The following is a 27900-nucleotide window of genomic DNA, read 5'->3' on the forward strand; positions in this document are numbered from 1 at the left end:
GTGCCAGAATGTAAGTCAACATACCAAGGAGAGTCACGTACAAAGACATGTCTGCTGAACCACACCTGTGGCAAAGGTCCTTGCCTTGGTGGTCAGTAACAGTTTGTGGCCGAGCAGCCAGGCCATTGGCTACACTAGTGGCAGTAAACCAAATGACACAAACCACCATTTCAAAGGGGATGGTCACCAGGCAGTTCTAGGTAATTAATATCAAGTGGGTTTGCCAGCACACCTGTGCCAAATCTCTAAAATTTTCAAATGAAACCAGGAACCTGTATCTTTATATGAAATTTTTCTTATTCTTAAAATCTATGTGGACAGTAAATAAATGCAAGTCTCATACAATTCACAGGCTGAAAGGTGGCAATCTCTATTGTAGAAAATGGAATAACAAAGTTGGAGTACTTGGCTAGTCTGTACTTTTAAAGTAGTATAATAGTGTTTCACACTTTTTAAATACTACTTTGCTCAACTGAGTTATATGGACCAGGTCAGAATTTTTTTTTTTAATTTTTAATTTTTTTAGGTCAGAATTGAGAGGCTGTGATTGCTTCATTCCTTTATTTATTCAACAGACATTATATGTCAGCTATGTGCTGGCCATTGTGCAAAATACTGGAGATGTTGCAGTACACAAATACAATCTCTCCCTTCATGAAGCTGACAGTCTGGTAGGTATTAATTCCCAGAATCATTCAAATATACACAAAATTGTCACTGTGATGAATACTATATAAAAGTATAGGTACACTGTGCTATGAAACCTACCTACTAAGTGGAACTGCCTTGGGAAGGTCAAAGAAGGCTTCCCTGAGGACTAAAAGTAGAATAAAAATTTAACAAAGGAAAGAACTGAGAGAAGGGAATGTGGATGGCATTTTGGTGATGGACAGGGAGGCCTGACGTGCTGTGATTCATGGGGTCGCAAAGAGTCGGACACGACTGAGCAACTGAACTGAACTGAAGTAAAGAGAAGAGCAAGTGCACAGACCCTGAGGCAGGAGAGAACCTACAGGGCATCCCTGGTACTGAGAGACAGCCACTGTGTCTAACATGCAGAAAGCACAGTAAGCACGCACGGTTTAAAATGAGGCTGGAGAGGAAGAGAGAAGCTGGATTACAGAGGACCTTATCATTATGGTAACCATATAATTTTATCAATTAATCAGGACTCTTCTGAAAGTGAAAGAGCTATTAATCACATCAGGATAATTATAATCTATGTTAAGGAGTTATGTCTCGTATGGAATAAAGATGGACCAAGTAGAAGCAAAGATGCCAATTAGAGAGCTACTGCCGTAAAAGGCTGGATGATGGCAGCAGTGGCAAAGACAGGGAAAAGTGACAGCAATTTAGACACATTTACAAAAGAAAACTTAACAAGATTTGCTGATGGACCGATACGCAAAATGAGGGAGGATGTGTTTACAGGGGTCTCCTGGGTTCTGGCTTGTTCAACAGGACAGACAGTGCCATCTGCTGAATCTGGGAACTCAGGCAGAGAACCATTTTTGAGGAAACATATCATATTTGAGAGCCGTGTTTGAGACATCCCAGTGCAGATATTGAGTAAACATGATCTCTAGGTATAGAACTCAGAAAACTGGCCTGCACAAACAAATGTATAAGCTATTGGCAAACAAACAATGAGACCCTAGCACAGGTGACAGTGTCTAAGGAGAAAACACCAAGTGAGAGGAAAAGAGCTTCCCACTGAGCCTAGAAGAGTCCTTTAATGGCTGTATGTCCAATTGTTACAAAGGAAGCTACGTCAGCAGACAGAGAGGGCAGAAGAAGGAAAACCAGGAGAGTGCGAAGAAGGTGTCCACGAAGGTCTGTAAGAGTGTCAGCAGAGAAAACTGCTTCTCGGAAGTCAACTGAAAACTGAAACTGGATTTAGTGATTGTGACACCTTTTCAGAAGCTGCTTTGGAGTGGTGGAATGTAGAATCTACCATGAAATGTGCTAAAGATTAAGTATGGTATGAAAAAAATAGAGATCGGAAAAATAGATAATTCTTCAAGAAGATGAGTTATGCAAGGGGGGGGCAGAGTAACAAGGCTGATGGAGAGGTTTCTTTATTAATTTTTTAATGGAAGACTTAAACATGTTTAGAAGTCAATGGAAAATTACACAGGCCACATACTCTGATTTGATTTATAAGAAACATCTAAAACAGGCAAAGTTTTAGAGACAGAAAGCAAATTAGTGGTTTCCAGGGGTTGAGGAGACAGAGTAGTGGGGAATGACTGCTCAATGTGTTACAGGGTTTCTTTTGGGGGTGATGAAAATCTTCTGGAATTAGATAGTGGTGGGTGATGTTTGCACAACCTGTGAACCTAGTAAGAACTGAATTGTACACTTTAAAATGATGATTTTATGATATGTGAATTATATCTCAATTTTTTTTAAAACTCAAAAGGAAGAAAAGTTAGTTGATAAGACTTTAAGTAAAGGAATTTACTGGACTATGTAAGGTTCTTGAGATGGGGGAGGGTAGGGAAGCCAAAGTACACATGGTGAATTGAATTGAATTAGAATATAATAATTACAGTTATAAAAATAATAACAGGTTGTCAAACAGAAACAAAAGCCAAATGTATGGCCTTTTGTTGAGTTTCCACCAACTCATACCTACCCACAACTAAATTTAAGAATTATTTTTAACTTATCACACCTATGGTCAAATAAGCAATGAGACAGTAATATATAAAAACAAAGATTCTGGAGTAGTTGTAAATGACCTTTACTGTTAACCCTTTATTAGCCAAAGAACCAAACTCCTACTTACAAAATAATAAGAAACCACCTTGATCAATCAAGTTGATCTTTTAAATGTGGATTCCTATTTTAGCTGATGAGCAAATGACAGGGAAGAAAACCTTAGTCATCCAAACTCTCATTTGTTCTCCAAGTACAGTTAAGAGTACTCCAATTTTTCTAGCTAAGGCCAGTGACTTACCCTAAATTTGGTGAAATGTTAAAAAAAAAAAGTCCAAGAGTAAGGGAAATAGTTAAATACAATTAAGCTTTACAGAAAAATTAGGAACAACCTGAAAGTAGTCAACAGAAATGCATCCACACAAGAGAACACTTTTCAGTCATGAAAAGCAGTAAGACTGGGCTGATCCACAATCTTGTATGAGGAGGGTTCTTTAATATATTAAACTAACAACAACAACAAAAACAAAACCCCAAGTTTGGGAAAAAGCATATATGTACATTATAATCACATTCTTGTAAAAATAAAAATAAGACAAAAAGACCCTCTATATGAATTCACACAGAAAACAATCTGGAAGGGTGAGAACCACCTCTGGATGTGGACATTCTCATATTTTTGTATTATCTGCAAATATGTTACATAATATCACCTTCAAAACAACCGTAAGTGTTTTGAAAATATATGGAAAATGCTTAAGTCAAGTCCTTTGGTTATACTTGTATCAAAATCGCAGCCACAAAAATTACTATATATTAGTAAATCAGGGCTTAGAAAGGAAAAAACAAAGTAATTTGATCTCTAGGTGGAAGAACTTTTTTTGACCTTTTTTCTTTTATGTACGCAACATTACCACTATAACTGTAGGTAGGAAGGACATATTTCCATAATTTCCCCATTAATGTAATGGGAAATGTTTGTACAATATATAAATGTTTGTATAATAATAGTTTTAAAAATATCTTTTTCAAAAAAGGAAAACAGATCCTTGGTTCCAGAGTACCTGTTTTCTGTGAAAGTGAGCCAATTCTTTCGGAGACCAAACCAGAGTATTTCCCACACTGACAGCAATCACCAAGAGATAGTTGAACAGCTTGAGCATTAATTACATGGCTTCATGAAACACTTGGAGCAAGAGAAACAGCAGTATAATTAATATTTTCTTAGTGCCTTCAAACAGAGTTGTTGTTTATATAAACAATTCTCATTATTTTAAAAAATGTACTTACTTTGATGGGATAGAACATATAACTTATTAATAAGGAACTACACCCTAATCACCAAAAAGTATAAGACATCAAGCAAAAGCTAGTCTAATTGAAGAAAATAAACAAAAATCAATGAAGAGCTGATTCTCAGACTTTGTTAGCCACACAAGTGGTTGTTTACTTACTTCTAAGAAAATACAGACACTAATTTGAGGGTTGGAAATCTTTTTGTAGGACAGAAGTGAAGTCATCCGACTTCTCTAGTTAATTATCTAGGTCACTTTAGTACCCTGGGACAGTCAAAATTTCTGAGCATAGGCAATATCTTTTTTCACTCTCATTTCTGAGAGCACAGGGAGGCACAGGGACTAGAATTAGCTCTCATGTGGAAATCAGCCGTTTATTCCATCAGTCTTGTTGTTCACTTAACACATCCAGCTCCATGAAACAAAACGGCCTATTGTCAACAGGCTCATGCCTAATTTCCCCAGGATGACTCTTGCCCTGCTACTGATGAATACAGTATCACCATTATGGATGGAGTTTGGAAAGATACACTCTGTAACCATGGTTAAAGTAACAAACACTGTATAGGCTGAACCTTATGTAACAACAGAGGCTGAAGCCTCCCCACCTTACTCCAACACTGGTTTCTATTCATTAGGTCTTCACTGAGGTGCTAAAAATGGTACAGTCATAAACTATGACACAGCCCTTCAATGCTGGGACTTTGGTTTTGAAAACAAATCAGTTAAGTGTCATACTCTATTCAGACTCAACTGACAGGGCTCAAGTAGACTGCAGGATGTTCCTATGGGGCTGGTTACTGTGGAAAAGCACAAACTGAAATCTAATTGCAATGGTCAGATATGATTACAACAAAGCAGTGACAGATGCAGGAAAGAGAGAGAAAGTGAGAGAGAGAGGGACAAAGGGAGAGAGATCACACCAGCAATCCCTGACACCTTATCAAGTATACCAGTCTTAATAACAATAAGAATAAATAGCCTTTACTGTCTCCAATGTGTTAGGTCACTTTGCCCATGTCATTGCTAACCTTTACGACAAACATCCAAAGTATGCCCTTTTATCTCTCCTTTTTAGATGAGGAAATTCAGTCTCAGTAAAGCTAAGAAAATTATCTAAAACTTCACAGCTGATAAGTAGCACTCTCAAGACTGGTCCTTAGGATGACTCATTCAGAAGTGCCCCTTTCCACACCACACCCTGGTTGCCTTCAGAGAGCACTTCAGGGCTCAACAAATAAATGACACTTCAATCCATCTGAGGTCTAATGTTCTGTCTGGGATTCCTTTTCCATCACTAGCTGGATTTGTATTTTGGCCATTCTTTTTTGTGTATTTTCTTGAGTTAAGTTAAAGTATGTACATGTTAGTTGCTCAGTCGTGCCTGACTCTTTGCAACCCCATGGACTGCAGCCCACCAGGCTCCTGTGTCCATGAAATTTTCCAGGCAAGAATACTGGAGTGGGTTGCCATTTCCTTCTCCAGGGGATCTTCCCAACCCAGGGATCGAACCCGGGTCTCCTGTACTGCAGGCAGATTCTTTACCAACTGAGCTACAAGGGAAGCCCGTTACGTTAAAAAGCCACTATAAAAATAAAGAACATGCTGCTGATGCATATAATCATAAATGACTCTTACCTAAGTAAGCAGGAAGGGGGGTGATGTCCAGAAGGAGGTAGGTCGTTTACCCTAAAAAAACGGACATCTCTTCTACTTCTAACGTGTGTGTGAGTGTTAGTCACTCAGTTGTGTCCAGCACTATGTGACCCGTGGACTATAGCCTGCCAGGCTCCTCTGTAAAATGAATTCTCCAGGCAAGCATACTAGAGTGGGTTGCCATTCTCTTCTCCAGGGGACCTTCCCAACCCAGGGATCAAAGCTGGGTCTTCTGCATTGCAGGCAGACTCTTTACCATCTGAGCCACCAAATCATAGACCCCTTATGTGCTTATTGTCAACTTTAGATAAACTCATACTCTCCCATTGTTAAAGTAAGAGAAGTTCTCCTCAAGTTCGCTTCATCCTCTTTCCATCCCCTCACAAACAAATTTGGTTCTCCTTGCAAAAACTTTTAAAATTACCTTTGCCTACCACAAAACAACCACTGTGAACACCAGGTTCATGATTTTAAGTCCTTTTCTATGCACAGCATATCTGCAGATACTCTGGCTTCAGTCTAAAATAAAATCATGTTTTATAATCTGTAATACCCATTCCCTGGGCTACGTGGTATTCCACTGTAGGCAACTGCACTGTAAGAATATACAATTTTGGAAATATAAATTATTTCCAATTTTCCTTGTTATAAACAGCTCTGGAATAAACATCTTCAAACATACATTATTTCATTTAAGTATGCTTTTAGAACTGTCAAAGCTGCAATCCTACCAGCATTTTATCACTATGCCTATTCAACCATATTTTTGCCATTGATGAATAGTGTGTATTTTATCTTTGCTAATTTGGTCCATTTGTCTTTCTTATTTTGTAAATTGCCTATTTTTATCCTTAACCTATATATTAAGGTTTTTTCCTTTTTCTTATTGTCTTCTAAGAGTTTTTCATTTTAAGGGAGCTAATTCTTTGCTATATGCTTTAAATACTTAGACTGTATGTGTTGTCACCTTTTACCGTTTCTTGATATGTAAAAGTTTTTATTTCTTAGGCAGTTGAATCCATAAAATTTCTTTTATGAATTCTATCCTTGGAATTTACTTAGAAAGACTATTCCTAAAACCAACATTCAACAGTTCACCTACACATTTTTTCCTAGTTTTTAAATAAAATAAATATACTGAAATCATTAAACCATCAGGAATTTAGTTTGCATAATACATAGGAAAGGGAATCTAATGCACTTTCCCCACAGCTGTTCCAACTGCATCTATTAAAAATCCATTACTAAAATAAATAAATAAAAATCCATTACTTAAAAAAAAAGGTTTCTGTCTAGTTCCACCCTTAACACTGAAATGCTCTTATTCTACATTATAGTCTTTACATGGTGGGGTGGTATCTTACTTAGGAGTCAGGTTCTAAAGTAAGCCTGTAAAGTGAAAATCCAAAATAACACTGTGACAGCTCTTTAATCATTCACAGCACTGTAACGTTCACATTATGAGGAACACACAGGAGTCAAGACTGATTAAGAATGGAAGATTCACCCTGTCCACTCGACACTCCCTCTGGGAGGTTCAGTACTGAGTACAGTGCAGGCTGGACTCACTCTATTTAATGTTCACATGCTGTTTAGACTTGAATGCCACTTTGTGCCAGACAATGGGGGCCCATTCCTACAGCAATGCTTCTCTAATGTTTTAATTCCTTGAACTTCACAGTATATTAAATACCCATATGGGAGAGTTTACACTCCTTCACCTTTCCATCATCCATTTAGAACATTTGCTTTGAGCATCTTTTCTTAGAACAAAAGAAATGTCATGTCATTTTCTCTCCCAAAAACCTCAGGAGGATTCTGATTTGGGGAAAAACTGACATATTAACTTTATTGAGCTCTCCCATCCAGAAACATACTGTGTCCCTAGATTCACTGTCTCCCCTAGACCCCTGAGAGCAATTCTGTTGCTTTATACACATGGTCTTAACATTTTTCTTTGCCAAGTGTCTGCCTATTTCTCTTTGTTACTGTGTACGGGATCTTTTATTGTAATTATATTTTCCAACTAGTATCTAGAAAGCTATCAATTTTCCTTTATTTATTTATATACGTTTAAAATATATATATATGTATATTTTATCAGTAATCATTTGAAAATTTTTCGGTGATTCTCAAATGTTTCTTCAGGTAGACAATAATCAAGCCATCTGTAAAACTGCAATTCTTTTTGTTTCTAATCTTTGAACTCAATAAATAAGAGAAGCAGAAGACTAAGTTAGAGTTCCAACTCAGTCACTTCTAGGGTTAGAAGCTTATGCAAGCTATTTAAAAAGAATGTGTGTTCATACATGTAGATTAAAAAGTTCAAAATATATCATTAAATCAAACCCACTGATTATATTATTTAGGCACTCTTATCAGTAGTTCTTAACCTTTTCTGGGTCAACTACTCTTTTAAAAGTGAAGTTCTAAATTATAGGTTAAAGCTTTAAGCCCTTCATGGACTGAGGAGCCTGGTGGGCTACAGTCCATGGGTTCGCAAAGATTTGGACATGACTTAGTGACTAAACAATAACTCCAAGAAAAAGAGCATATATAAAGAGTATTTTTGCCTAATTGTCTTTGAAGCATTCACTGATTCTCTGAAAATCCCAAGGCCATTGTTGTTTATTTTTATCTACTTGGTTCGAACTACAAAGAAAAATGTCTTTGAATTACATCAAACACTTAAGTTTTCTGAAAGTTATTCCTTTCAGAAGACAAAAGACAAACGTGTTTTCTTTTCTTAATAAATTGAGGCTTTTTGTCTTCTATTTTACTTTTCTTTAATTTGGAGGGAAGCCTCATTTCTAGCATGATTTTGCCCATCCCTTTATTTTTTATTGGCAATTTTAGTTTTGAGCATGGCATTTATAAATGGCATATAGTTAAGATTTTAAAGAATTATTTTCATGCATTCAACAAATATTTATTGAATCTCTATTACTTGTCAGATACCCTTAAACCATTCAGATATGTTGCGTAACAGATTTTGAGGTCTGCTCTGAGTGACTTTTTTTTAAATATAAATCTTAAAGCCATCTTAAAAATCTAACCATTTTAAAAATCTTCCTCTGGTTCCTTAAAGTCTGAGCAATCAAGTTCACTCTTCTTTGCACACTATGAAAGGCTCTTTGTGACCTGTTCTTTGTCTTCCTTTCGGTCTCATCTCCCAGTATTCCCTAGGCTGTTATCCTGTATCCACTTCAGCCCCATCTAATGCAGCTCTGCAGATGTACCAGGGCTCTCACAAAATTCTGCTGTCTACACTTGGAACTCTTCCGCCCTTCTATTCAGCCATCAGAATTCAGTTCAAAGACCAAGGCCTTCACTAACATCACCTCCAAAGCACCATGGGTCCTTCTCTTCAGACTTCCGTTTTAACTGTCTACCCACCTTGGATACGGCATAGACTTTTCAGATTCAGTGTGCCCCCAAATGAAAATATATCACCTCCCCTAATCCAGCTCATTCTGCCCTGTTCCTCACTGCAGTAAACAGCACTATCATCTAATCTCCTGCTGGACTGAGGTCACTTGGCTCATTCTTAATTTCTACCATATCCTGCTAGTCCTGTTTATCAGTTTCTCTCAAATTCACCCAGTCATCTATATCCCTCCTCCCTCTACCAAGTTAGGCCATCAATGTATCTAATGTGGATTCCTGAAACCAGTCCCTACTCACTTATACTTCCAGTCTTAACTCCCTCTGCAATCCATCTTCTACAGTGCTCAGAGATTACATCTATCTAAACAATTCTGGTCCATCCTAAAGGAGATCAGTCCTGAGTGTTCATTGGAAGGACTGATGTTGACAATGAAACTCCAATACTTTGGCCGCCTGATGTGAAGAGCTTACGCATTTGAAAAGACCCTAATGCTGGGAAAGATTGAGGGCAGGAGGAGAAGGGGACGACAGAGGATGAGATGGCTGGATGGCATCACTGACTCAATGGACATGGGTCTGGGTGGACTCCGGGAGTTGGTGATGGACAGGGAGGCCTGGCGTGCTGCGGTTCATGGGGTCGCAAAGAGTCAGACACGACTGAGCAACTGAACTGAAACAATTCTGAATGTTACTGGCTTGCTTTAAAACTTTAGTAGATAAGGATGGGGATGGGTAATTCTGAAGACACAAGAACTCACCGCACATGAGCCTAAGATAAATTCCAGACTCACGGCCTTATACAGCACTGCAAGCATCACCCTCTCAGCCTCACCTCCTGTCATGTGTCCACCACACGCCAGCAGCTGTTCCAGTCCCCCACGACTGTGCTCTTCGCACATGCCACTCCCTCTGCCTGTAACACTCTTCTTTCTACCTGACTCATTCTTCAGAACACAACTGAGACCACCTTTCTGTTTCAAATTATTCTCTAAATCCCAAGGTTGGGGTCAGGTTTCCCTTCTGTGTGATTCCACTGAGTGCTCCACAGGCTCGGCCACACTGAAGGCTAACTGCCTATTTATCTGTCCACTTCCAAACATGGCCGTGACCAGGTCTTTCTTGTTTACTACAGCTTTCCTAGAAGTTGGCACAAAATAGTTAAAAAATCAATAGATATTTAATAATTAAGTACATAATAAAAAAAAGCAAAAGAAAAAAAATTAAGCACAAAAATAAGTATAGAGAAGAAACAAAGAATAACAAAACTGTATTTTTTCTAAAGCTACTAGGATAAATAAACCTCCATAGACACAATTATGAAATAAAGGTTTAAGAACAATGGTAGAGGTGATCTAAACACAGAGAAACACCAATTCAGTATCTTCAGGGTGATCTCCAAAGTAAGGTGCCAAAGATGAATCTTTAGAACTCTTATTTAAATATATTTTTAATTTCCAGTTTGAAGTTTGTTTTCTAAGATGCTTACTATAGAAACATGGTAAGTAATATAAGCATTCACACATGGAGCTGTGCTCAACTTTCACGGAGTGAAATTGACAATAAAGCTTGGAAATCACAGTTCTAGGGTATCTGACTTAACCTCGTGTATTGGTGGGGGGGTGGTGTCACAGATCTCTTTGAGAAACTGGTGAAAACCAAGGATTATATCCCAGAAAAATAATATAAATACATATACACAAAGTTTTAGGATTTCTAGGATATCTTGGCCCCCACATTAAGTCCTGCCCCGGGGCCTCCACTTCTGTAAGAAGTCCGCCAAGAGGAAGGATGAGGTCAGCAAAATGCCTCAAGCCTTCTGATCCTATTGTTACTGACCTTTCCACTTCTCCCTGAATCCTGCTCTTCCTGCCCCAGGCAGGCTTGAAATTTCCACCCTCCTCTGTAACTCACATAGAATTTAGGATGGCAGTTAAAGATCTCCTTCTCAAGGGTGTAACACAAACATCAGTTATTCCCATAACATTATCATCATCTCTGCCATTTCCTGAAGCATCATACCTATTATTTTCTTAATTTTTAATAATTAACTTTTAAACTTGAATTTAGTGACATCCTAAGTAATACTGAAGTGAAATCAGTTTTGAGGTCCTGGTTATTATTCTCCTACCTCACAACAAAATAAATATACACTTAAAATAAGGACCTCAGACCCCCACCAGGTCTGAGGGCACAATCCTAAGGTTTCTGCAGTTACCCTGATGAGTAAGCAATAATCTGGACATCAAGAGGTTTTTGTTGTTGTTGCTTTCTGGGTTTTTTAGTCAGAAGGAAACTTAAAAGCCTTTGGTCCAATCTTCTTATTTAATAGATTAAAAAGCTAAAACCGAGAGAAGTGATTTGTCCAAGGTCAGATGAGAAGTTTAAGGAAAAGTCTAGAGTTAGTATTCAGGTCTACTATCAGTCCAGTATACTTCCCACTATGCAGGGTCCATTCAAATTAAACTAGAATAATACTGTATCAAGAATTCTTCATCTGTTACCTACCTCACTCTTCCATTCAGATTTATCTGAACATGCTGCTTAAAATCTGGATATTTGGTTGCCAGATATGCAAAGTCAGGAGGTTTGTCCTTGTATCTATTTCTTGCATGCATTGATTTACTCAGAGCCATCTTTAAAAGAAAAAAAAAGGGGGGGGGGAATCAGCATATTTAGTTAAAATCAACACAAAAAGTTGTGCTTGCCAAGTCAACAGTTACAGCCAACACATCTTTGCTAATCATGTGAGAAAGAAGCAGCTATATTTTTAAATATACAACAAATAAGCACATGAAAAGATGTTCTATGTTATTCAGTTCAGTTCAGTTCAGTCGCTCAGTCGTGTCTGACTCTTTGCGACACCATGAATCACAGCACGACAGGCCTCCCTGTCCAACACCAACTCCCAGAGTTCACTCAAACTCATGTCCAACGAGTCGGTGATGCCATCCAGCCATCTCATTCTCTGTCGTCCCCATCTTCTCCCACTCCCAATCCCTCCTAGCATCAGACTCTTTTCCAGTGAGTCAACTCGTCGTATGAGATGGCCAAAGTATTGCAGTTTCAGCTTTAGCATCAGTCCTTCCAATGAACACCCAGATCAAAGCCATAATAAGCTATCAATTCATACAAATTAGGATGGCTATTATTAAAAAAAAAAAAGAGAGAAAACAGCAAGTACTGGCAAGCATACAAAGACACTGGAGCCCTCAGGCATTGCAGGTGGGAATGAACATGGTATGACTGCTGTGGAAAAGTTTAGTGGTTTTTTAAAAAATTAAACATTACCATATGATCCAGCAATTCCAATCCCATGTATAGATCCAAAGAAACTGAAAGCAGAGATTCAAATAGGTACTTGGAATGTTCACAGCCTTTCCATACTATTCATGGGGGAAAAGCTGGCTTAAAACTCAACATTCAAAAAACGAAGATCATGGCATCCAGTCCCATCACTTCATGGCAAATAGATGGGGAAACTATGGAAACAGTGACAGACTTTATTTTCTTGGGCTCCAAAATCACTGCAGATGGTGATTGCAGCCATGAAATTAAAAGATGCTTGCTCCTTGGAAGAAAAGCTATGACCAACCTAGACAGCATATTAAAAAGCAGAGACATTACTTTGCCAACAAAGGTCTGTATAGTCAAAGCTATGGTTTTTCCAGAAGTCATATATGGATGTAAGAGTTCGACCATAAAGAAAGCTGAACACCAAAGAATTGATGCTTTTGAACTGTGGTATTGGAGAAGACCCTTGAGTGTCCCTTGGACAGCAAGGAGATCAAACCAGTCAATCCTGAAGGAAATCAGTCCTGAATATTCACTGGAAGGGCTGATGCTGAGGCTGAAACTCCAATTTTTGGCCACCTGATGGGAAAAACTGACTCATTGGAAAAGACCCTGATGCTGGGAAAGATTTAATGAAGGTAATGACAGAGGATGAGATGGTTGGATGGTATCACTGTCTCAATGGACCTGAGTCTGAGCAAGCCTCAGGAGTTGGGGACGGACAGGGAGGCCTGGTGGGCTGCAGTCCACGAGGTCACAAGGATTTGGACATGACTGAGCAACTGAACTGGACTGACTGAATGTTCATGGCAGAGTTATTCACAATGGTTAAAAGGCAGGATGCAACTTCACGTATCCACAAGCAGACAAATAATCAAAATGTGGGAAGTATATACACTGGAATATTATTCAGCCCTAAAGTGATGGATTCGGACACATGCTACAACATGTATGAACCTCAAAAACATTACGCTAAGGGCAATAAGCCACACACAGGAGGGCAAATACTATATTATTACACTTATATGAAAAGTCAACAATAGGCAAATTCATACAGAGTAGAATAGAGGTTACTGGGGGTGGGAGGAGGGTGGAATGGCGAATTACTGTTTAATTGGTATATGGTTTGTGTTTAGAATGATGAAAAACTTAAAGAAATGGATGGTAGTAATGGTTGCACAACACTGTGAATATACTTAAAGACACTGAATGGTACACTTAAAAAAGGTTAAAGTAGTAAATTTTGTTATATGTATTTAACCACAATTTTTAAAAACGTATATGCAACATATGATGAGTCTTTTTCTTTTAAACCAAGGGAAGAAAATTGAAACTATTCCCTTTAAAAGCATCAAAGTGGGACTTCCCTGGTGGTCCAGTGGCTAAGACTGCAGGCTCCCAATGCGGGGGCCCCAAGTTCAATCCCTGGTCAGGGAACGAGATCCCATATGCTGCAACTAAGACCTGGTGCAGCCAAATAAAGAAATAAAAAATAAAAGCATCAACGTGGCAGAAAGCAATAAAATCTACTACCAAGAATACTACAGTCAGAGGGTAGTTTTTACAGTGGTCTTGGGTGGACTATTTGGTTGTGAACCATGAAGTCACTAAAGTTTCAAAAAACATCTTTCTCTTTTTTTAATTTCCTGATTTCAAACTCTACCAAAAAACATCTCTGTCCCAACTTCTATTATAAATTTCAGTCTTGCCATTTCTAGGTAACTAAAACCAATTGAAAACAAACACAGTAATTTTGTTTTCCTTGAGAATACACAGAGGAAAAAAGTTAACACATTTATAGCAAGAAATAAAAACCAGAAGAAAAGTCATTGCAGTAGTTGAGTAAATCTCTAAGCAGTTGGTAATTTTAAAAATATTTTAGTGTGTATCTCTAGATGGCAGGTGATTTTTCTTTATATCATTCTGCGTTTTCTACTTTTTTCATAACACACATTCATCTAAATGGTACTATGTAAGTCAGAATCCTAAGAGTCATCTGATAGTTCTCTATCCCTCTTGTATTCCATATGGATTTTACCTGCTGAATATCTCTCAGATCCATCTATTTCTCCCCAGGCTCAGCTACAGCAGCCCATCCAAGTCTGCCCATACTGCTACAGCAGCCTCTTAACTGGTCTCCATGAACCCACACTTTTTCTCTCCATGCCTTTTTCCACCATGCAGTGATTATTTCTAAACACAAATCTCACTGCGTCCTCCTCCCATGCCCACTTGCTCAAAACTTTACTTTTAGGAGAAAAACAAAAAACATTACCTCACCAACAAACAAGCCCCAGCACCGTGTGGCTTCAGCATCAGCTGAAGTCTCAGCCTTGCTCTTCCTTCTCTCCCTCCACTCTGGCAATAGGGTCTTTACACAGATTACCCCTTTTGTCTGTAATGTTCTTTCCTCCCCCTCTTCACCTGATTAATTCCCACTCATCCTTACTACCACAATTCAAGCATCTCCTCTTCAGGAAAGTCTTTCCTTCCTTAATTTCCCCAGGTCAGCCATAGCAGCTACTGTAAACTCTTAAGGCATCCCTGGTGGCTCAGTGCTAAAGAATCCACTTGCCAATGAAAGAAACACGGGTTTGATTCCTGGGTCGGGAGGATCCCCTGGAGACGGAAATGGCAACCCACTCCAGTATTCTTGCCTAAGAAATCGCATGGATAGAGAAGCGTGAACGCTACAATCCAAGGGGCCACAAGAGTCGACATGGCTTAGCAACTAAACAACAATAGAATCTCCTAGCAATAACGACATTTCCTTTGCAGGCTTTGTTAGAGATGTAACTTTACATGGTTATAAATGTTAACACTCTTAACTCAGGTTTTTGATAGCTTTTCACATTTAACAACCATTTTCAAAAAAGAATTGTCTTCATTACAGACAATCGAAATCATGCAGCTAACTGCCCACCAGACCACTCACTTGAAAGGGTCAAAAGCACTTCATGCACAACATGTCCAAAATGAAACCATTTCTACCCACCCCAAATAGGTCCTCCTCTAATCTTCCCTATTTCGCTCAACGACACCAAGATCTTCCTCACGGCACAAAAGCAAGAAATCTTCAGCACCTTTTCTACCCTACCTCCTCCACTCTAAACACACTATGTCCTGAATATTCTGTCTCCTAATTATTTCTTGGCCCGATCCATTTTTTGGAGAAGGAAATATCTTCCTTCTCCAAAAGGATACTTCCAAAGTATCCTTTTTTTTTCCAGAATTTTTATTGTATTTCATTTTTTAAAATTTCAATCTTATTTATTTTTTAATTGAAGGATAATTGCTTTACAGACACTCCAATATTCTTACCTGGACAATTCCAAGGACACAGAAGCCTGGGGAGCTACAGTCCATGGGGTCACAAAGAGTCGGACATGACTGAGCGACTAACACCTTCACTTCACTTTCATCCATTTTTCACCCTGCGCAACTCCACATCTCTAGGCCAGAGATCATAATCATCTCTTTCTTGGCTGACTACAATAGCCTCTAACTGATGTCTCTCTAACCACTCTTGCCCCTACAATCCACTTCATCCTGGTGACAACATACCCCTCCTCCCACCCCAATGCAAAACTGAACATTCCTAGATAAATCCCTTCAGCGGCTTCCTAAAGCTTTTAGGCTGATGAAACTCAAAATAATTAATAAGCCACACATAACTCTATCCCTCCAAACTCATTTGTTGCCACTTTCTCCTCCCTGTCTGATGTACATCACAGAACACACATGACACTCTGAACACACATGGACACATTAAATTACAGATATGGTTAAAATCACTTCCTTCATTATTCAACCCTTTTGATCAGAACAGATACACATCAAATCCATAAAGCCACTTTTTTGCTAACGGAACTCCCTATACAGGCAATGGGTTCTTAGCTAAATCTACCCCATTCCTCAGAGTTTAACTGAGTGTCAGCCCTTACCTGGCATCAGCCTTGTCACTCTCCACTTCTCTCCAAACTTTTCTCTTTCTGGCTCACTCTGCTGTAGCCACACAGGCTTCCTTGTCATTTCTCTATCAAGTCTGGCACACTCCTGCCTCAGGGGTTCTGTATTTGCTGTTCAGTCTGCACGGGTTGCTCTTCCCCCAGAAATACATACATGCAAGGTACCCTCAGCTTGTTCAGGTCTTTGATCAAACCTCACTTTCTTATTGATACCTTTTCTGAGTACCCCCATTTAAATGAGCAGCGAGTGAACCCTCTGTCTCCCTTAGTTGCTTCAGCCTTCTTCACAGAACTTACCCATCTAACATTCCATATATTTTACTTTTTAAAATTTGCCTTGCCAGTAAGCTTCATAAGGGAAAATACCTTGTCTTTTTCACTGCGATATCGCAGAGTCTAAAGTAGGACCTGGAGAGTAGGTAAGCAATAAGTGTTTTTTTGTTGAAAGCACGATGAAACTCTTACACTGTCCAGGGCACTTAAAACACAGAACTCTCTTTCCTGATAAGCAGTCCCCATCTTGAGTCTCTAAAAGGTTCAGGCCTAGGACAGGACCTTTTTCTTCCCGGTTACCCAAGTCAGTGAAGAAACCCAAAGTGGTAGACCTTCATTTAAGTAAGCTGACGCTTTCACTTTCTTTCATCTTTCTCATCTCCATGCTTCTGTTTCCTTGGTTCCTCCTGACCCTTAATATTCCTCTTCAACTATCACTCGTTACTTAATACAAAATTCTGTAAAATAATCTAAATTCTGCTCTCAGAACTTTTAATTCCTTCTGCACAGATCCCTACCACTTCTAATTTCTATTTTCTCTCGTCTCCCTTTCTCATAAAACCGACTTTTTCCGCAGTCCCGCCACTGCCAGTTCTCCCATCTCTTCCACTCCTTTCACGTCCTCACCTTACCCACTCACACTGTCTTCCCGCCTCAGTTTTGGATCTCTCTAAAACATTTCCGCCTAGGGGGTCTTCAGTGCGGGAGACCTGGGTTTGATCCCTGAGTCAGGAAGATCCTCTGGAGAAGGAAATGGAAACCCACTCCAGTACTCTTGCCTGGAAAATCCCATGGACGGAGGAGTGTAGTAGGCTACAGTCCATGGGGTCGCAAAGAGTCGGACACGACTGAGCGACTTCACTTAACCGCCTCCACCTAGGGGGTCTTTCCTACACAACACTAGCCTCCATTCTATTTGCCAACTCCTCCCACCCATCCCCACCACACAAACGCCCCCGCGCACGCACGCACGCACACACACACACACAATCAGGTCTCTCTCCCTAGATCCCAAAGCAGGCACCTCACAGGCCCAGAAACTGGGAATAAGGAACCTGGGTGCTACAAAGGTTAAGTGGACTCGCAACCCGTATGCGTGATATTAAGTTACTCACCTCTGAAGTCAAAGTTCCTGCCAGACGACAAGTATGGTGTGGACCTCTACAACCCCAGCGACTTAACCACCCGCTGCGCAAAGATCCTAGAAACGCAGATGTTACGCTCCCAGTGCGCCGCCATCTTGGGCCTTCATTCAGCTTCGTGATTGGACAAGTATTCTCGCGAGATCTATAGCAGTTTCCGAAGACAGAAGAAACTGTCGCGAGCCCTGGAGTTTGCGGCTCTCTCTGGAGGGAGGGAGGCGTGCTAGCAAGTTTTTTCAGAATGTTGTGTTAGTTTCGGGTGTACAGCATAGTGAAGCAGTTATCCATATAAATATATACACTCTTTTAAAGATTCTTTTCGCATATAGGCCATTGCAGAGTATTGAGTAGAGATCTCTGTGCTGTACAGTAGGTTCTTATTAGTTATCTATTGATTTTTTTCTATAGTAGTGTGAGCCAGAGATGGCAAGAATATACAGAAGAACTATACAAAAAAAAATCTTAATGACCCCAGATAAGCGTGATGGTGTGATCACTCACCTAGAGCCAGACATCCTGGCATGCGAAGTCAAGTGGGCCTTAGGAAGCATCACCACAAACATAGCTAGTGGAGGTGATGGAATTTCAGCTGTTGTTGCTAGGTTGTGTCCAGCTCTTTGTGACCCTATGGACTGCAGGACACTAGGCTTCCCTGCTTCTTCATTATCTCCCTAAGTTAGCTCAAATTCATGTCTATTGAGTCAATGATGCCATCCAGCCATCTTATCCTCTGTCATCCCCTTCTCCTCCTGCCTTCAATCTTTCTCAGAACCAGGGTTTTTTCCAATGAGTTGGCACTTTGCATCAGGTGACCAAAGTATTGGAGCTTTAGCTTCAGCATCCATCCTTCGGATGAATATTCAGGTTGAACCACAGTTCAAAGGCATCAGTTCTTTGGTGCTCAGCCTTTTTTATTGCCCAGCTCTCACATCTGTACATGACTACTGGGAAAACCATAGCTTTGACTATACAGACAAAATCCTAAGAGATGATGCTGTGAAAGTGCTGCCCTCAATATATTATCAAATTTGGAAAACTCAGCAGTGGCCATAGGACTGGAAAAGGTCAGTTTTCATTCCAATCCCAAATAAGGGCAATGCCAAAGAATGTTCAAACTACTGCACAATTGCACTCATTTCACATGCTAGCAAGGTCATACTCAAAATTCTCCAAGCTAGGTTTCAACAGTACGTGAACCAAGAACTTCCAGATGTACAAGATGGATATAAAAAAGGCAGAGGAACCAGAGAACAAATTGCCAACACCTGTTGGATCACAGAAAAAGTAAGAGAATTCCAGAAAAAAGTCTACTTCTGCTTCATTGACTATGCTAAAGCCTTTGACTGTGTGGATCACAACAAACTGTGGAAAATTCTTCAAGAGATGGGAATACCAGACCACCTGACCTGCCTCCTGAGAAACCTGTATGCAGGTCAAGAAGCAGTAGTTAGAACCAGATATGGAACAACAGACTAGTTCCAAATTGTTAAAGGAGTACATCAAGGCTGTATATTGTCACCCTGCTTATTTAACTTATATGCAAAGCACATCAAAAAAGATGCTGGGCTGGATGAAGCACAAGCTGGAATCAAGATTGCAGGGAGAAATATCAATAACCTCAGATACGCAGATGACACCACCCTTACGGCAGAAAGCAAAGAGGAACTAAAGAGCCTCTTGATGAAAATGAAAGAGGAGAGTGAAAAAGCTGGCTTAAAACTCAGCATTCAAAAAAATAGATCATGGCATCTGGTCCCATTACTTCATGGCAAATATATGGGGAAACAATAGAAACAATGACAGACTTTATTTTTGGGGGCTCTGAAATCACTGAAGATGGTGACTGCAGCCATGAAATTAAAAGACGCTTGCTCCTTGGAGGAAAAGTTATGACCAACATAGACAGCATATTAAAAAACAGAGATATTACTTTGAATACAAAGGTCTGTATAGTCAAAGCTATGGTTTTTCCAATAGTCATGTATGGATGTAAGAATTGGACCATAAAGTAGGTTGAACGCTTAAAGAAGAATTGATGCTTTTGAACTGTAGCCCTGGAGAAGACGCTTGAGCGTTCCTTGGACTGCAAGGAGATCAAACCAGTCAATCCTAAAGGAAATCAGTCCTGAATATTCATTGGGAGGACTGATGCTGAAGCTCCAATACTTTGGCCACCTGATGTGAAGAGCTGACTCAAAGGGGAAGAGCCTGATGCTGGGAAAGATTGAAAGCAGGAGAAAGGGACAACAGAGGATTAGATGCTTGGATAGTATCACTGACTCAGTGAAGCCTCATGTGCTGCAGTCCATGGGGTTGCAGAGAGTCGGACACAGCTGAGTGACTGAACAGCAACAAAGTGTGTATATGTCAATCCCAATCTCCCAATTTTTTCCCCCTTCCCCTCTGCTGCTGCTGCTGCAGCTGCTAAGTCGCTTCAGTCGTGTACAACTCTGTGCGACCCCATAGACGGCAACCCACCAGGCTCCCCCATCCCTGGGATTCTCCAGGCAAGAACACTGGAGTGGGCTGCCATTTCCTTCTCCAATGTATGAAAGCAAAAAGTGAAAGTGAAGTCGTTCAGTCGTGTCTGACTAGTAGCAACCCCATGGACTGCAGCCCACCGGGCTCCTCTGTCCTTGCGATTTTCTAGGCAAGAGTACTGGAGTGGCTTGCCATTGCCTTCTCCGCCCTCCCCCTCTAGTAACCATAAATTTGTTTTTTACATCTGCAATGCTAATTTCTGTTCTGTACATAAATTTATGTGTACTGTATTTTTATATTTCACATTTAAGTGATATATTTTTCTTTCTCTGACTTCGTTATGACAGTCTCTAGACCCATGTATGTTGCTGCAAATAACATTATTTTGTTCTTTTTATGACTAATAGTCCCTTGTGTATATGTCCTACCCCTTCCTGATGTGTATCATTTTTAAAGCCTTTACTGAATTTATTACAGTATTGCTTCTGTTGTTTATGTTGTGGTCTTTTGGCCACGAAGCATCTTAGTCCCCCGATCAAGGATTAAATGCACACCCTCTACATTGGAAGAAGTCTCAGCCATAGAACCACCAAGGAAGTTCCCAGCCTCTTCTGTATCCTCTTCCTCTGTTGATGGACACAGGTTGTGTCCATGTCCCGGCTATTTTAAATAGTGCTGCAATGAACACTGGGGTGCACGTATCTTTTCAAATTAATCTTCTCTGGATATATGCCCAGGAGTGGGATTGCTGGATCATATTGTAACTCTATTTTTAGTGATTTTTTAGGAACTTCCATACTGTTTTCCATAGTGGCTGTACCAATTTACATTTCCACCAACAGTATAGGAGGGTTCCCTTTTCTCCACACCCTCTCCAGCATTTATTATTGTTTGTAGATGTTTTGATGATGGCCATCTGACACCTCATTTAGTTCTGATTTGCATTTCTTTAATAATTAGTGATGTTGATAACCTTTTCATGTGTTGTTTTTATCTTTTTTTGCCATTTGTATGTATCCTTTGGAGAAATGTCTATTTAGATCTTCTGTCCATTCTTTGACTGGGTTGTTTCTTTTATATTGAGTTGTTTGTACCTTTTGAAAATTTATTTTACTTTTCAACTCGGCTTTACTAATTTTTACCCTTCTCTGGTAAGTAGAGTGAGCATTCGTCTCCCCATTTTACAATTGAGACAAAAAGATAAATGGCTTTCAAAAGGCATACAACTAGTAACAAAACTAGGGCCAAAGGCTGAGCTTCTGGACCCCTACCTAGTACCTCTTTCTTTGGAAAAAAGCTTTCCTGGGTCCTAGTAATTAATGTGAAAGCTTCTGGCAAACTGTTGTATTAATAATACAATTGAGAAACACAGTGCAGACTTCAGCTTCATACATAACTGAATGTACCAGTTGTCACGAGAGGAGAGGCGAGGAAGTGTTTTCTTTATTTGTTGTGTAACAAAACACCCCAAAACATATAGTTTATTTTTTTTAATTAAAACTTTTTATTTTTAACACCAAAAACATTTTGTATTGGGGTATAGCCAGTTAACAATGTTGTGATACTTTCAGGTGAACAGTGAAGGGACCCAGCCATGCATATACATGTATCCACTATCCCCCAAACCTCCTCTCCCATGCAGGCTGGCATAGAACATTGAGCAGAGTTCCATGTACTATACAACAGGCTTTTGTTGGTCCACCAACAATAACCCTGGTTTTCCTGGTGGCTCAGTGCTGAAGAGTCCGCCTGGCAGAGCAGGAGACATGAGTTCCATCCGTGACCCAGGAAGATTCCACATGCCAGGAAGCAAGTAGGCCTGTGCATCACAACTATTGAGTCGGGCTCCAAAGCCCAGGAACCGCAACTACTAAAGTCTATCTACCCTAGAGCCCGTGCTCTATAACAGGAGAAGCCACTGCCATGACAAGCCCACGCAAGGCAACTAGAGAGTAGCCCCCACTTGCCCACAACTAGAGAAAGCCAGTGCACAGCAACGATGACCCAACACGCCATAAATAAACAGAATTGTTTGAGAAAAAAAACCATTCCAGTATTCTTGCCTGGCAGATCTCATTCACAGAGGAGCCCGGTGGACTACAGTCCATGGGGCTGCAAAAGAGTCAGACACAACTTAGTAACTAAACAACAACAAATCGATCTTAAAGGAATTCAAATTAAAATATCATCATAAATATTCTATCTAAGGGAACTGGATTGGTCGTAAATGGAGACCGGTTAGGTAGAACATGGTAATGCAGCCATGAAAACAGTGTTCTTAGAATGTTTTAAAAAATGATGTGGAAAAAATTATGTTCTAGTGTTAACTGTGGAGGAAAAGGGATTATCATTAGCCTGGGAAATCAACTGTGAAAAATGTGTGTATGTATATAAATAAAACTGGAAAGAAGCATAACTGAAAATAAAAACAGTGAGAGTTTTTAAAAAAAGTTTAAAAACAACCATATAATTAGCTCACTGTGAAATCAAGTCTGGGAGTAGCCCTGCCATTTTTCTGCTGGCCTTACTGTAGGTCGTAGCCTCAGCTGGGGACTGGTTCAACAGGAATGATTGGACCTCTCTCTTCCCGTAGACTTAAATTCTCTCCTTCTCCATGTGACTTTTCTACATAATCTGTCCAACAGAATAGCCAGATTTCTTACATGTTGGATTGCAAGCTGAGTCGCTTCAGTCATGTCCAACTCTTTGCGACCCTATGGGCTGTAGCCCACTATGCTCCTCTATCCATGAGATTCTCTAGGCAATAATGCTGGAGTGGGTTGCCATGCCCTCCTCCAGGGGATCTTCCTGACCCAGGCATCAAACCCGTGTCTCCTGTGGCTCCTGCATTCCAGGTGGATTTTTTTTACCACTGAGCCACCAGGGAAGCCCCCCATGGTGGCTTCCCAAAAAAGGCAAAAGTGGAAGCTGCAAGATAGCCTCAGGACTGGTGCTTTCCCATATTTAATTGGTTAAAGCAAATCAAAGGGCCAGCCCAAATTCAGGAGTAGTGGACTGTGTCAGGGTATCTCCCAATACCAGAAGGTATGGTTCACTGGGTCCCCTGGTGGAACAGAATACTACAGAAAGTTTTATGCCTTTAGTTGGTAGTGACTTTTTATTTTTAAATTATCTAGTGCTTGCTTCTGGAAAGGTAAAAACAGAAGATGGCCTTGGAGGTATGACTAGTAAAGTTGAAAGTGGATTGTTGATGAATTTCTCTGTTAGCATCAAACATATTGCTAACTCCTCTGTGGGTCAAACCAGAAAGATCATAGCTCTGCAGACAGGGGTTTAAATTAAATTAAAGCCAGGGCTTTAATCCTGCCCCCACCACTTACTAACCCTTTGATTATGGATAATTTAAACTATTCAAGCCTTCATTTGCTCATTGTGCAAATCTCATAGGGTTGCTGTGAGAAGTAAATTAAAATATATATATAAAACATTTAGCACAGGGACTTCCCTGGAGGTCCAGTGACTATTTATCTTCCCCCGTGCTCCTGCACAGCTTGGGGAATTTTGGTTACCTCACCAGGGATCAAACCCAGGCCCCTGGCAGTCGAAGAGCAGAGTCCTAACCACTGGATTGTCAGGGAATTCCATGTATCATTAAACAATAAAAACTGCATTAGAGCAACAGCTCTTATCTAGGCGTGTACATCAGAATCCAGGGAAAGCTTTTTTTTAAATCCACATACTTTGATCCCACTCCAGGAAATTCTAACTCAGTGTGTCTGAGGTGTGACTGACAGCAATATTCTGCACAGATATTCTTAAAAATCTCTACAGGTATGCTGTGTACCTTTGGTTGAGAATCGCTGCTTTTAGATAAACCTCATGAACTCCTAAATATCCTATATATAAACCTAATGTCCTGGGACTACCTGGTGGTCTAGGGGCTAAGACTTCATGCTCCCAGTGCAAGTGGCCTGGATTTGATCCCTACTCAGGGAACTAGATCCCATAACTAAGAGTTGGGATACCAAAACTAAAGATCCTGAGTGCTGCAACTAAGACCCAGCACAGCCAAATAAATAAATATAAATATTAAAGCTAATGTCCTACCAAGTTTTGGCTCCCTGAGTGCAAGTCCTATGTCTCATTCATCAGCTCACCCTCCTCCCCAAATACATAGCCCTATAAAGGGTTGGCAAGTACACCTGCATTGAATCAAGCTTGAACTGGTATTAAATGACAACTTTGCTCTATTTTAATATCTTTACCAACATTCCACCTACTATTGACCATAGTCACCAGTCCAGGGTCCCCTCTTTGCACCCTGCAGCCCTGAAATCTGCAGCAGGCAAAAGGAAAAGCAGGAGTTACAAGCCTGGCATCAGTAGTTACAAGCCTGGTGCAGGAGCTCTAGGAAGGCTGGCCTCAGAAAGCAGGCAATGCTGGGTTCTACCTAACTTCTGACTCTAAACCTCATTTTTCTCACTTGTGAAATGAGAATTACAGCATTAGCCATACCTACTTCCCAAGGATACTGTGAGGCTCAGAAGAGGAAAGAGCAATGAGTGTGCTCTGACATTGTCCACCAGCACACACACTTAGAACAGTGTGTTAAAAAGCAGAGAGATCACTTTGCTGACAAAGCTTCACATAGTCAAAGCTGTGGTTTTTCCAGTAGTCATGTGCAGGTGTGAGAACTGGACCATAAAGAAGGCTGAGCACCGAAGAATTGATGCTTTTGAACTGTGTTGCCGGAGAATACTCTTGAGAGTCCCTTGGACAGCAAGGAAATCAAGCTGAGGGGAGATAGATAGACTCCAGGTTAGACATTTACAACTGGCCTCCTTTTTGCATTTCAGGAGGCATGAAGAAGTGGGCTTCAAGCTGGATACTTAACAATTGTTAGTATTTCCTGAGACAAGAGATAGATGGGTCCCAGTTAAGGCATTTACAATTAGCCTCCTGTTTGACCTCCAAAATGGATGTAACAACAAAAACAGGGTAAATAGCCAGTGTTTGTCTCTTGTAAACACGTTAAGTAGTAGTCATGGCAAGGACAAATAGGGGCAAAACCCTGTTTGAGTAAAGGATTAAGGGATCTCCTCTCCTCCTTCTTTTGGGACAAGGGAGACACTATACATGCGCAGAAAGATTCCTTGTAGGAAGTCAAGGGATAATGCCAGACCATCAGGAGTCTTGCTCCTCCCAGAAGCCTTCACTTAAAGATCCATCTTGGCAGAGGGGTGTGTGCACACCCAGAAGAAGATCCCAGTTTAGTTGCTCAGTCATGTCCGACTCTTTGCGACTCCATGAATCACAGCACGCCAGGCCTCCCTGTCTATCACCAACTCCCGGAGTTCACTCAAACTCATGTACATCGAGTCAGTGATGCCATCCAGCCATCTCATTCTCTGTCATCCCCTTCTCCTCCTGCCCCTAATCCCTCCCAGCATCAGAGTCTTTTCCATTGAGTCAACTTGTCGCATGAGGTGGCCAAAGTATTGGAGTTTCAGCTTTAGCATCAGTCCTTCCAATGAACACCTAGGACTGATCTCCCTTAGGATGAACAGGTTGGACCTCCTTGCAGTCCAAGGGACTCTCAAGAGTCTTCTCCAACACCACAGTTCAAAAGCATCTATTCTTCGGCGATCAGCTTTCTTCACAGTCCAACTCTCACATCCATACATGACCACTGGAAAAACCATAGCCTTGACTAGATGGACCTTGGTTGGCAAAGTAATGTCTCTGCTTTTTAATATACTATCTAGATTGGTCATAACTTTCCTTCCAAGGAGTAAGTGTCTTTTAATTTCATGGCTGAAATCAGCATCTGCAGTGATTTTGGAGCCCCCAAAAATAAAGTCTCACACTGTTTCCACTGTTTTCCCATCTATTTCCCATGACGTGATGGGATCAGATGCCATGATCTTTGTTTTCTGAATGTTGAGCTTCAAGCCAACCTTTTCACTCTCCTCTTTCACTTTCATCAAGAGGCTTTTGAGTTCCTCTTCACTTTCTGTCATAAGGGTGGTGTCATCTGCATATCTGAGGTTATTGATATTTCTCCCGGCAATCTTGATTCCAGCTTGTGCTTCTTCCAGCCCAGCGTTCCTCATGATGTACTCTGCATATAAGTTAAATAAGCAGGGTGACAATATACAACCTTGACGTACACCTTTTCCTATTTGGAACCAGTCTGTTGTTCCATGTCCAGTTCTAACTGTTGCTTCCTGACCTTCATACAGGTTTCTCAAGAGGCAGGTCAGGTGGTCTGGGATTCCCATCTCTTTCAGAATTTTCCACAGTTTATGGTGATCCACACAGTCAAAGGCTTTGGCATAGTCAATGAAGTAGAAATAGATGTTTTTCTGGAATTATCTTGCTTTTTTGATGATCCAGCGGATGTTGGCAATTTGATCTCTGGTGCCTCTGCCTTTCCTAAAACCTGCTTGAACATCTGTAAGTTCATGGTTCACGTATTGCTGAAGCCTGGCTTGGAGAATTTTGAGCATGACTTTACTAGCATGTGAGATGAGTGCAATTGTGCGGTAGTTTGAGCATTCTTTGGCATTGCCTTTCTTTGGGATTGGAATCAAGACTGACCTTTTCCAGTCCTGTGGCCACTGCTGAGTTTTCCAAATTTGCTGGCATATTGAGTGCAGCACTTTCACAGCATCATGAGGATCCCAGAGGAAAAGAAACCAGATAATTGGCCTGAAGGAAGACAAAGGCCCAGAAGAACTGACCTGTATAAATGACTTAACAGCCTCTTTACAGTGCTCCCCCTCACTCCTCAGGGTATGGAGGGGCCATCCATACCTAGAAGCAGAGGTGGGCGGACTGTGGGAGCGACCCTGGCTCAGAAATACTACATTCTCTTATGTGTGTGCTGTTGTTGTTCAGTGGCAAAGTCATGTCTGACTCTTTGTGACCCCATGGCCTGCAAGGGGATAGGCCATGGGATCACAAAGGTGGTGCTCTCCCACTTGTTCTGCTATGTCTCTAGAAATAAACTTTGTACCTGCATTTACAGTTTTTGCCTCCATGATAAATGCATTTTTCACTGGGGACAAAGATCCAGGGGAAAATAGCTTCTAGCCTCTAACCCTGGCTCGGATTCCTGGTTTTCATCCAGGTTCAATTCAGTCTCTCAGTCGTGTCAGACTCTTGCAACCCCATGGACTGTGTCCATCACCAATTCCCAGAGCTTGCTCAAACTCATGTCCATCAAGTTGGTGATGCCAACCAACCATTCAGGCTACCCAGGTTCAATTCCTGGACAGAAAAGTAAGATCACAGTTAACACCACTGCTCATTACTGCCTCGCCATTGATCAAAATGAGTCCATCCTAAAGGAAATCAACCCTGAATATTCACTGGAAGGACTACTGCTGAAGCTACAATATTTTGGCCACCTGATGCGAAAAGCCCAATTCATTGGAAAAGATCCTGATGCTGGGAAAGATTGAAAGCAAAAGAAGAAGAGAGCAGCATAGGATGAGATGGTTAGAGGGTATCACTGACTCAATGGAAACGAATTTGAGTAAACTCCAGGAAATATGGGGGACAGAGGAGCCTGGGCTGTTGCAGGCCATGGGGTCACAAAGAGTCAGACACGACTTTGACACTGAACAACACACACCTAAGGGAGTGTTGCTGCTGCTGCTAAGTCACTTCAGTCATGTCCGACTCTGTGTGACCCCATAGATGGAAGCCCACCAGGCTCCCCCATCCCTGGGATTCTCCAGGCAAGAACACTGGAGTGGGTTGCCATTTCCTTCTCCAATG

The 27900-nt window shown here is 40.8% G+C and overlaps 1 protein-coding gene across 3 annotated transcripts in view; it reads right to left on the bottom strand.

Annotated features, from left to right (window-relative positions):
* The window catches only part of METTL16 (methyltransferase 16, RNA N6-adenosine), a 73181-nt gene extending 55404 nt beyond the window's left edge, over window positions 1-17777 (bottom strand). Inside the window, exons 1-2 of one of the 3 annotated variants that reach the window (XM_055403539.2) lie at window positions 11505-11634; window positions 3726-3847 (exon numbers count right to left, since the gene is read on the bottom strand). Coding sequence is in view for 1 of the 3 variants with exons in the window: in XM_055403531.2 (XP_055259506.1) it covers window positions 11505-11632 (128 nt within the window). In the remaining 2 variants the exon portion in view is untranslated. Of the gene's footprint in view, window positions 1-3725; window positions 3848-11504; window positions 11635-17646 lie in introns of those variants that run through there. The other 2 variants (XM_055403531.2, XM_055403558.2) reach the window with 2 other exon arrangements.
* Window positions 17778-27900: the final 10123 nt, after the last annotated feature.

This window comes from Moschus berezovskii, chromosome 20 (assembly GCF_049115385.1).
Source record: "Moschus berezovskii isolate FMDL1 chromosome 20, NW_MosBer_1.0, whole genome shotgun sequence".
Taxonomy (NCBI): domain Eukaryota; kingdom Metazoa; phylum Chordata; class Mammalia; order Artiodactyla; family Moschidae; genus Moschus; species Moschus berezovskii.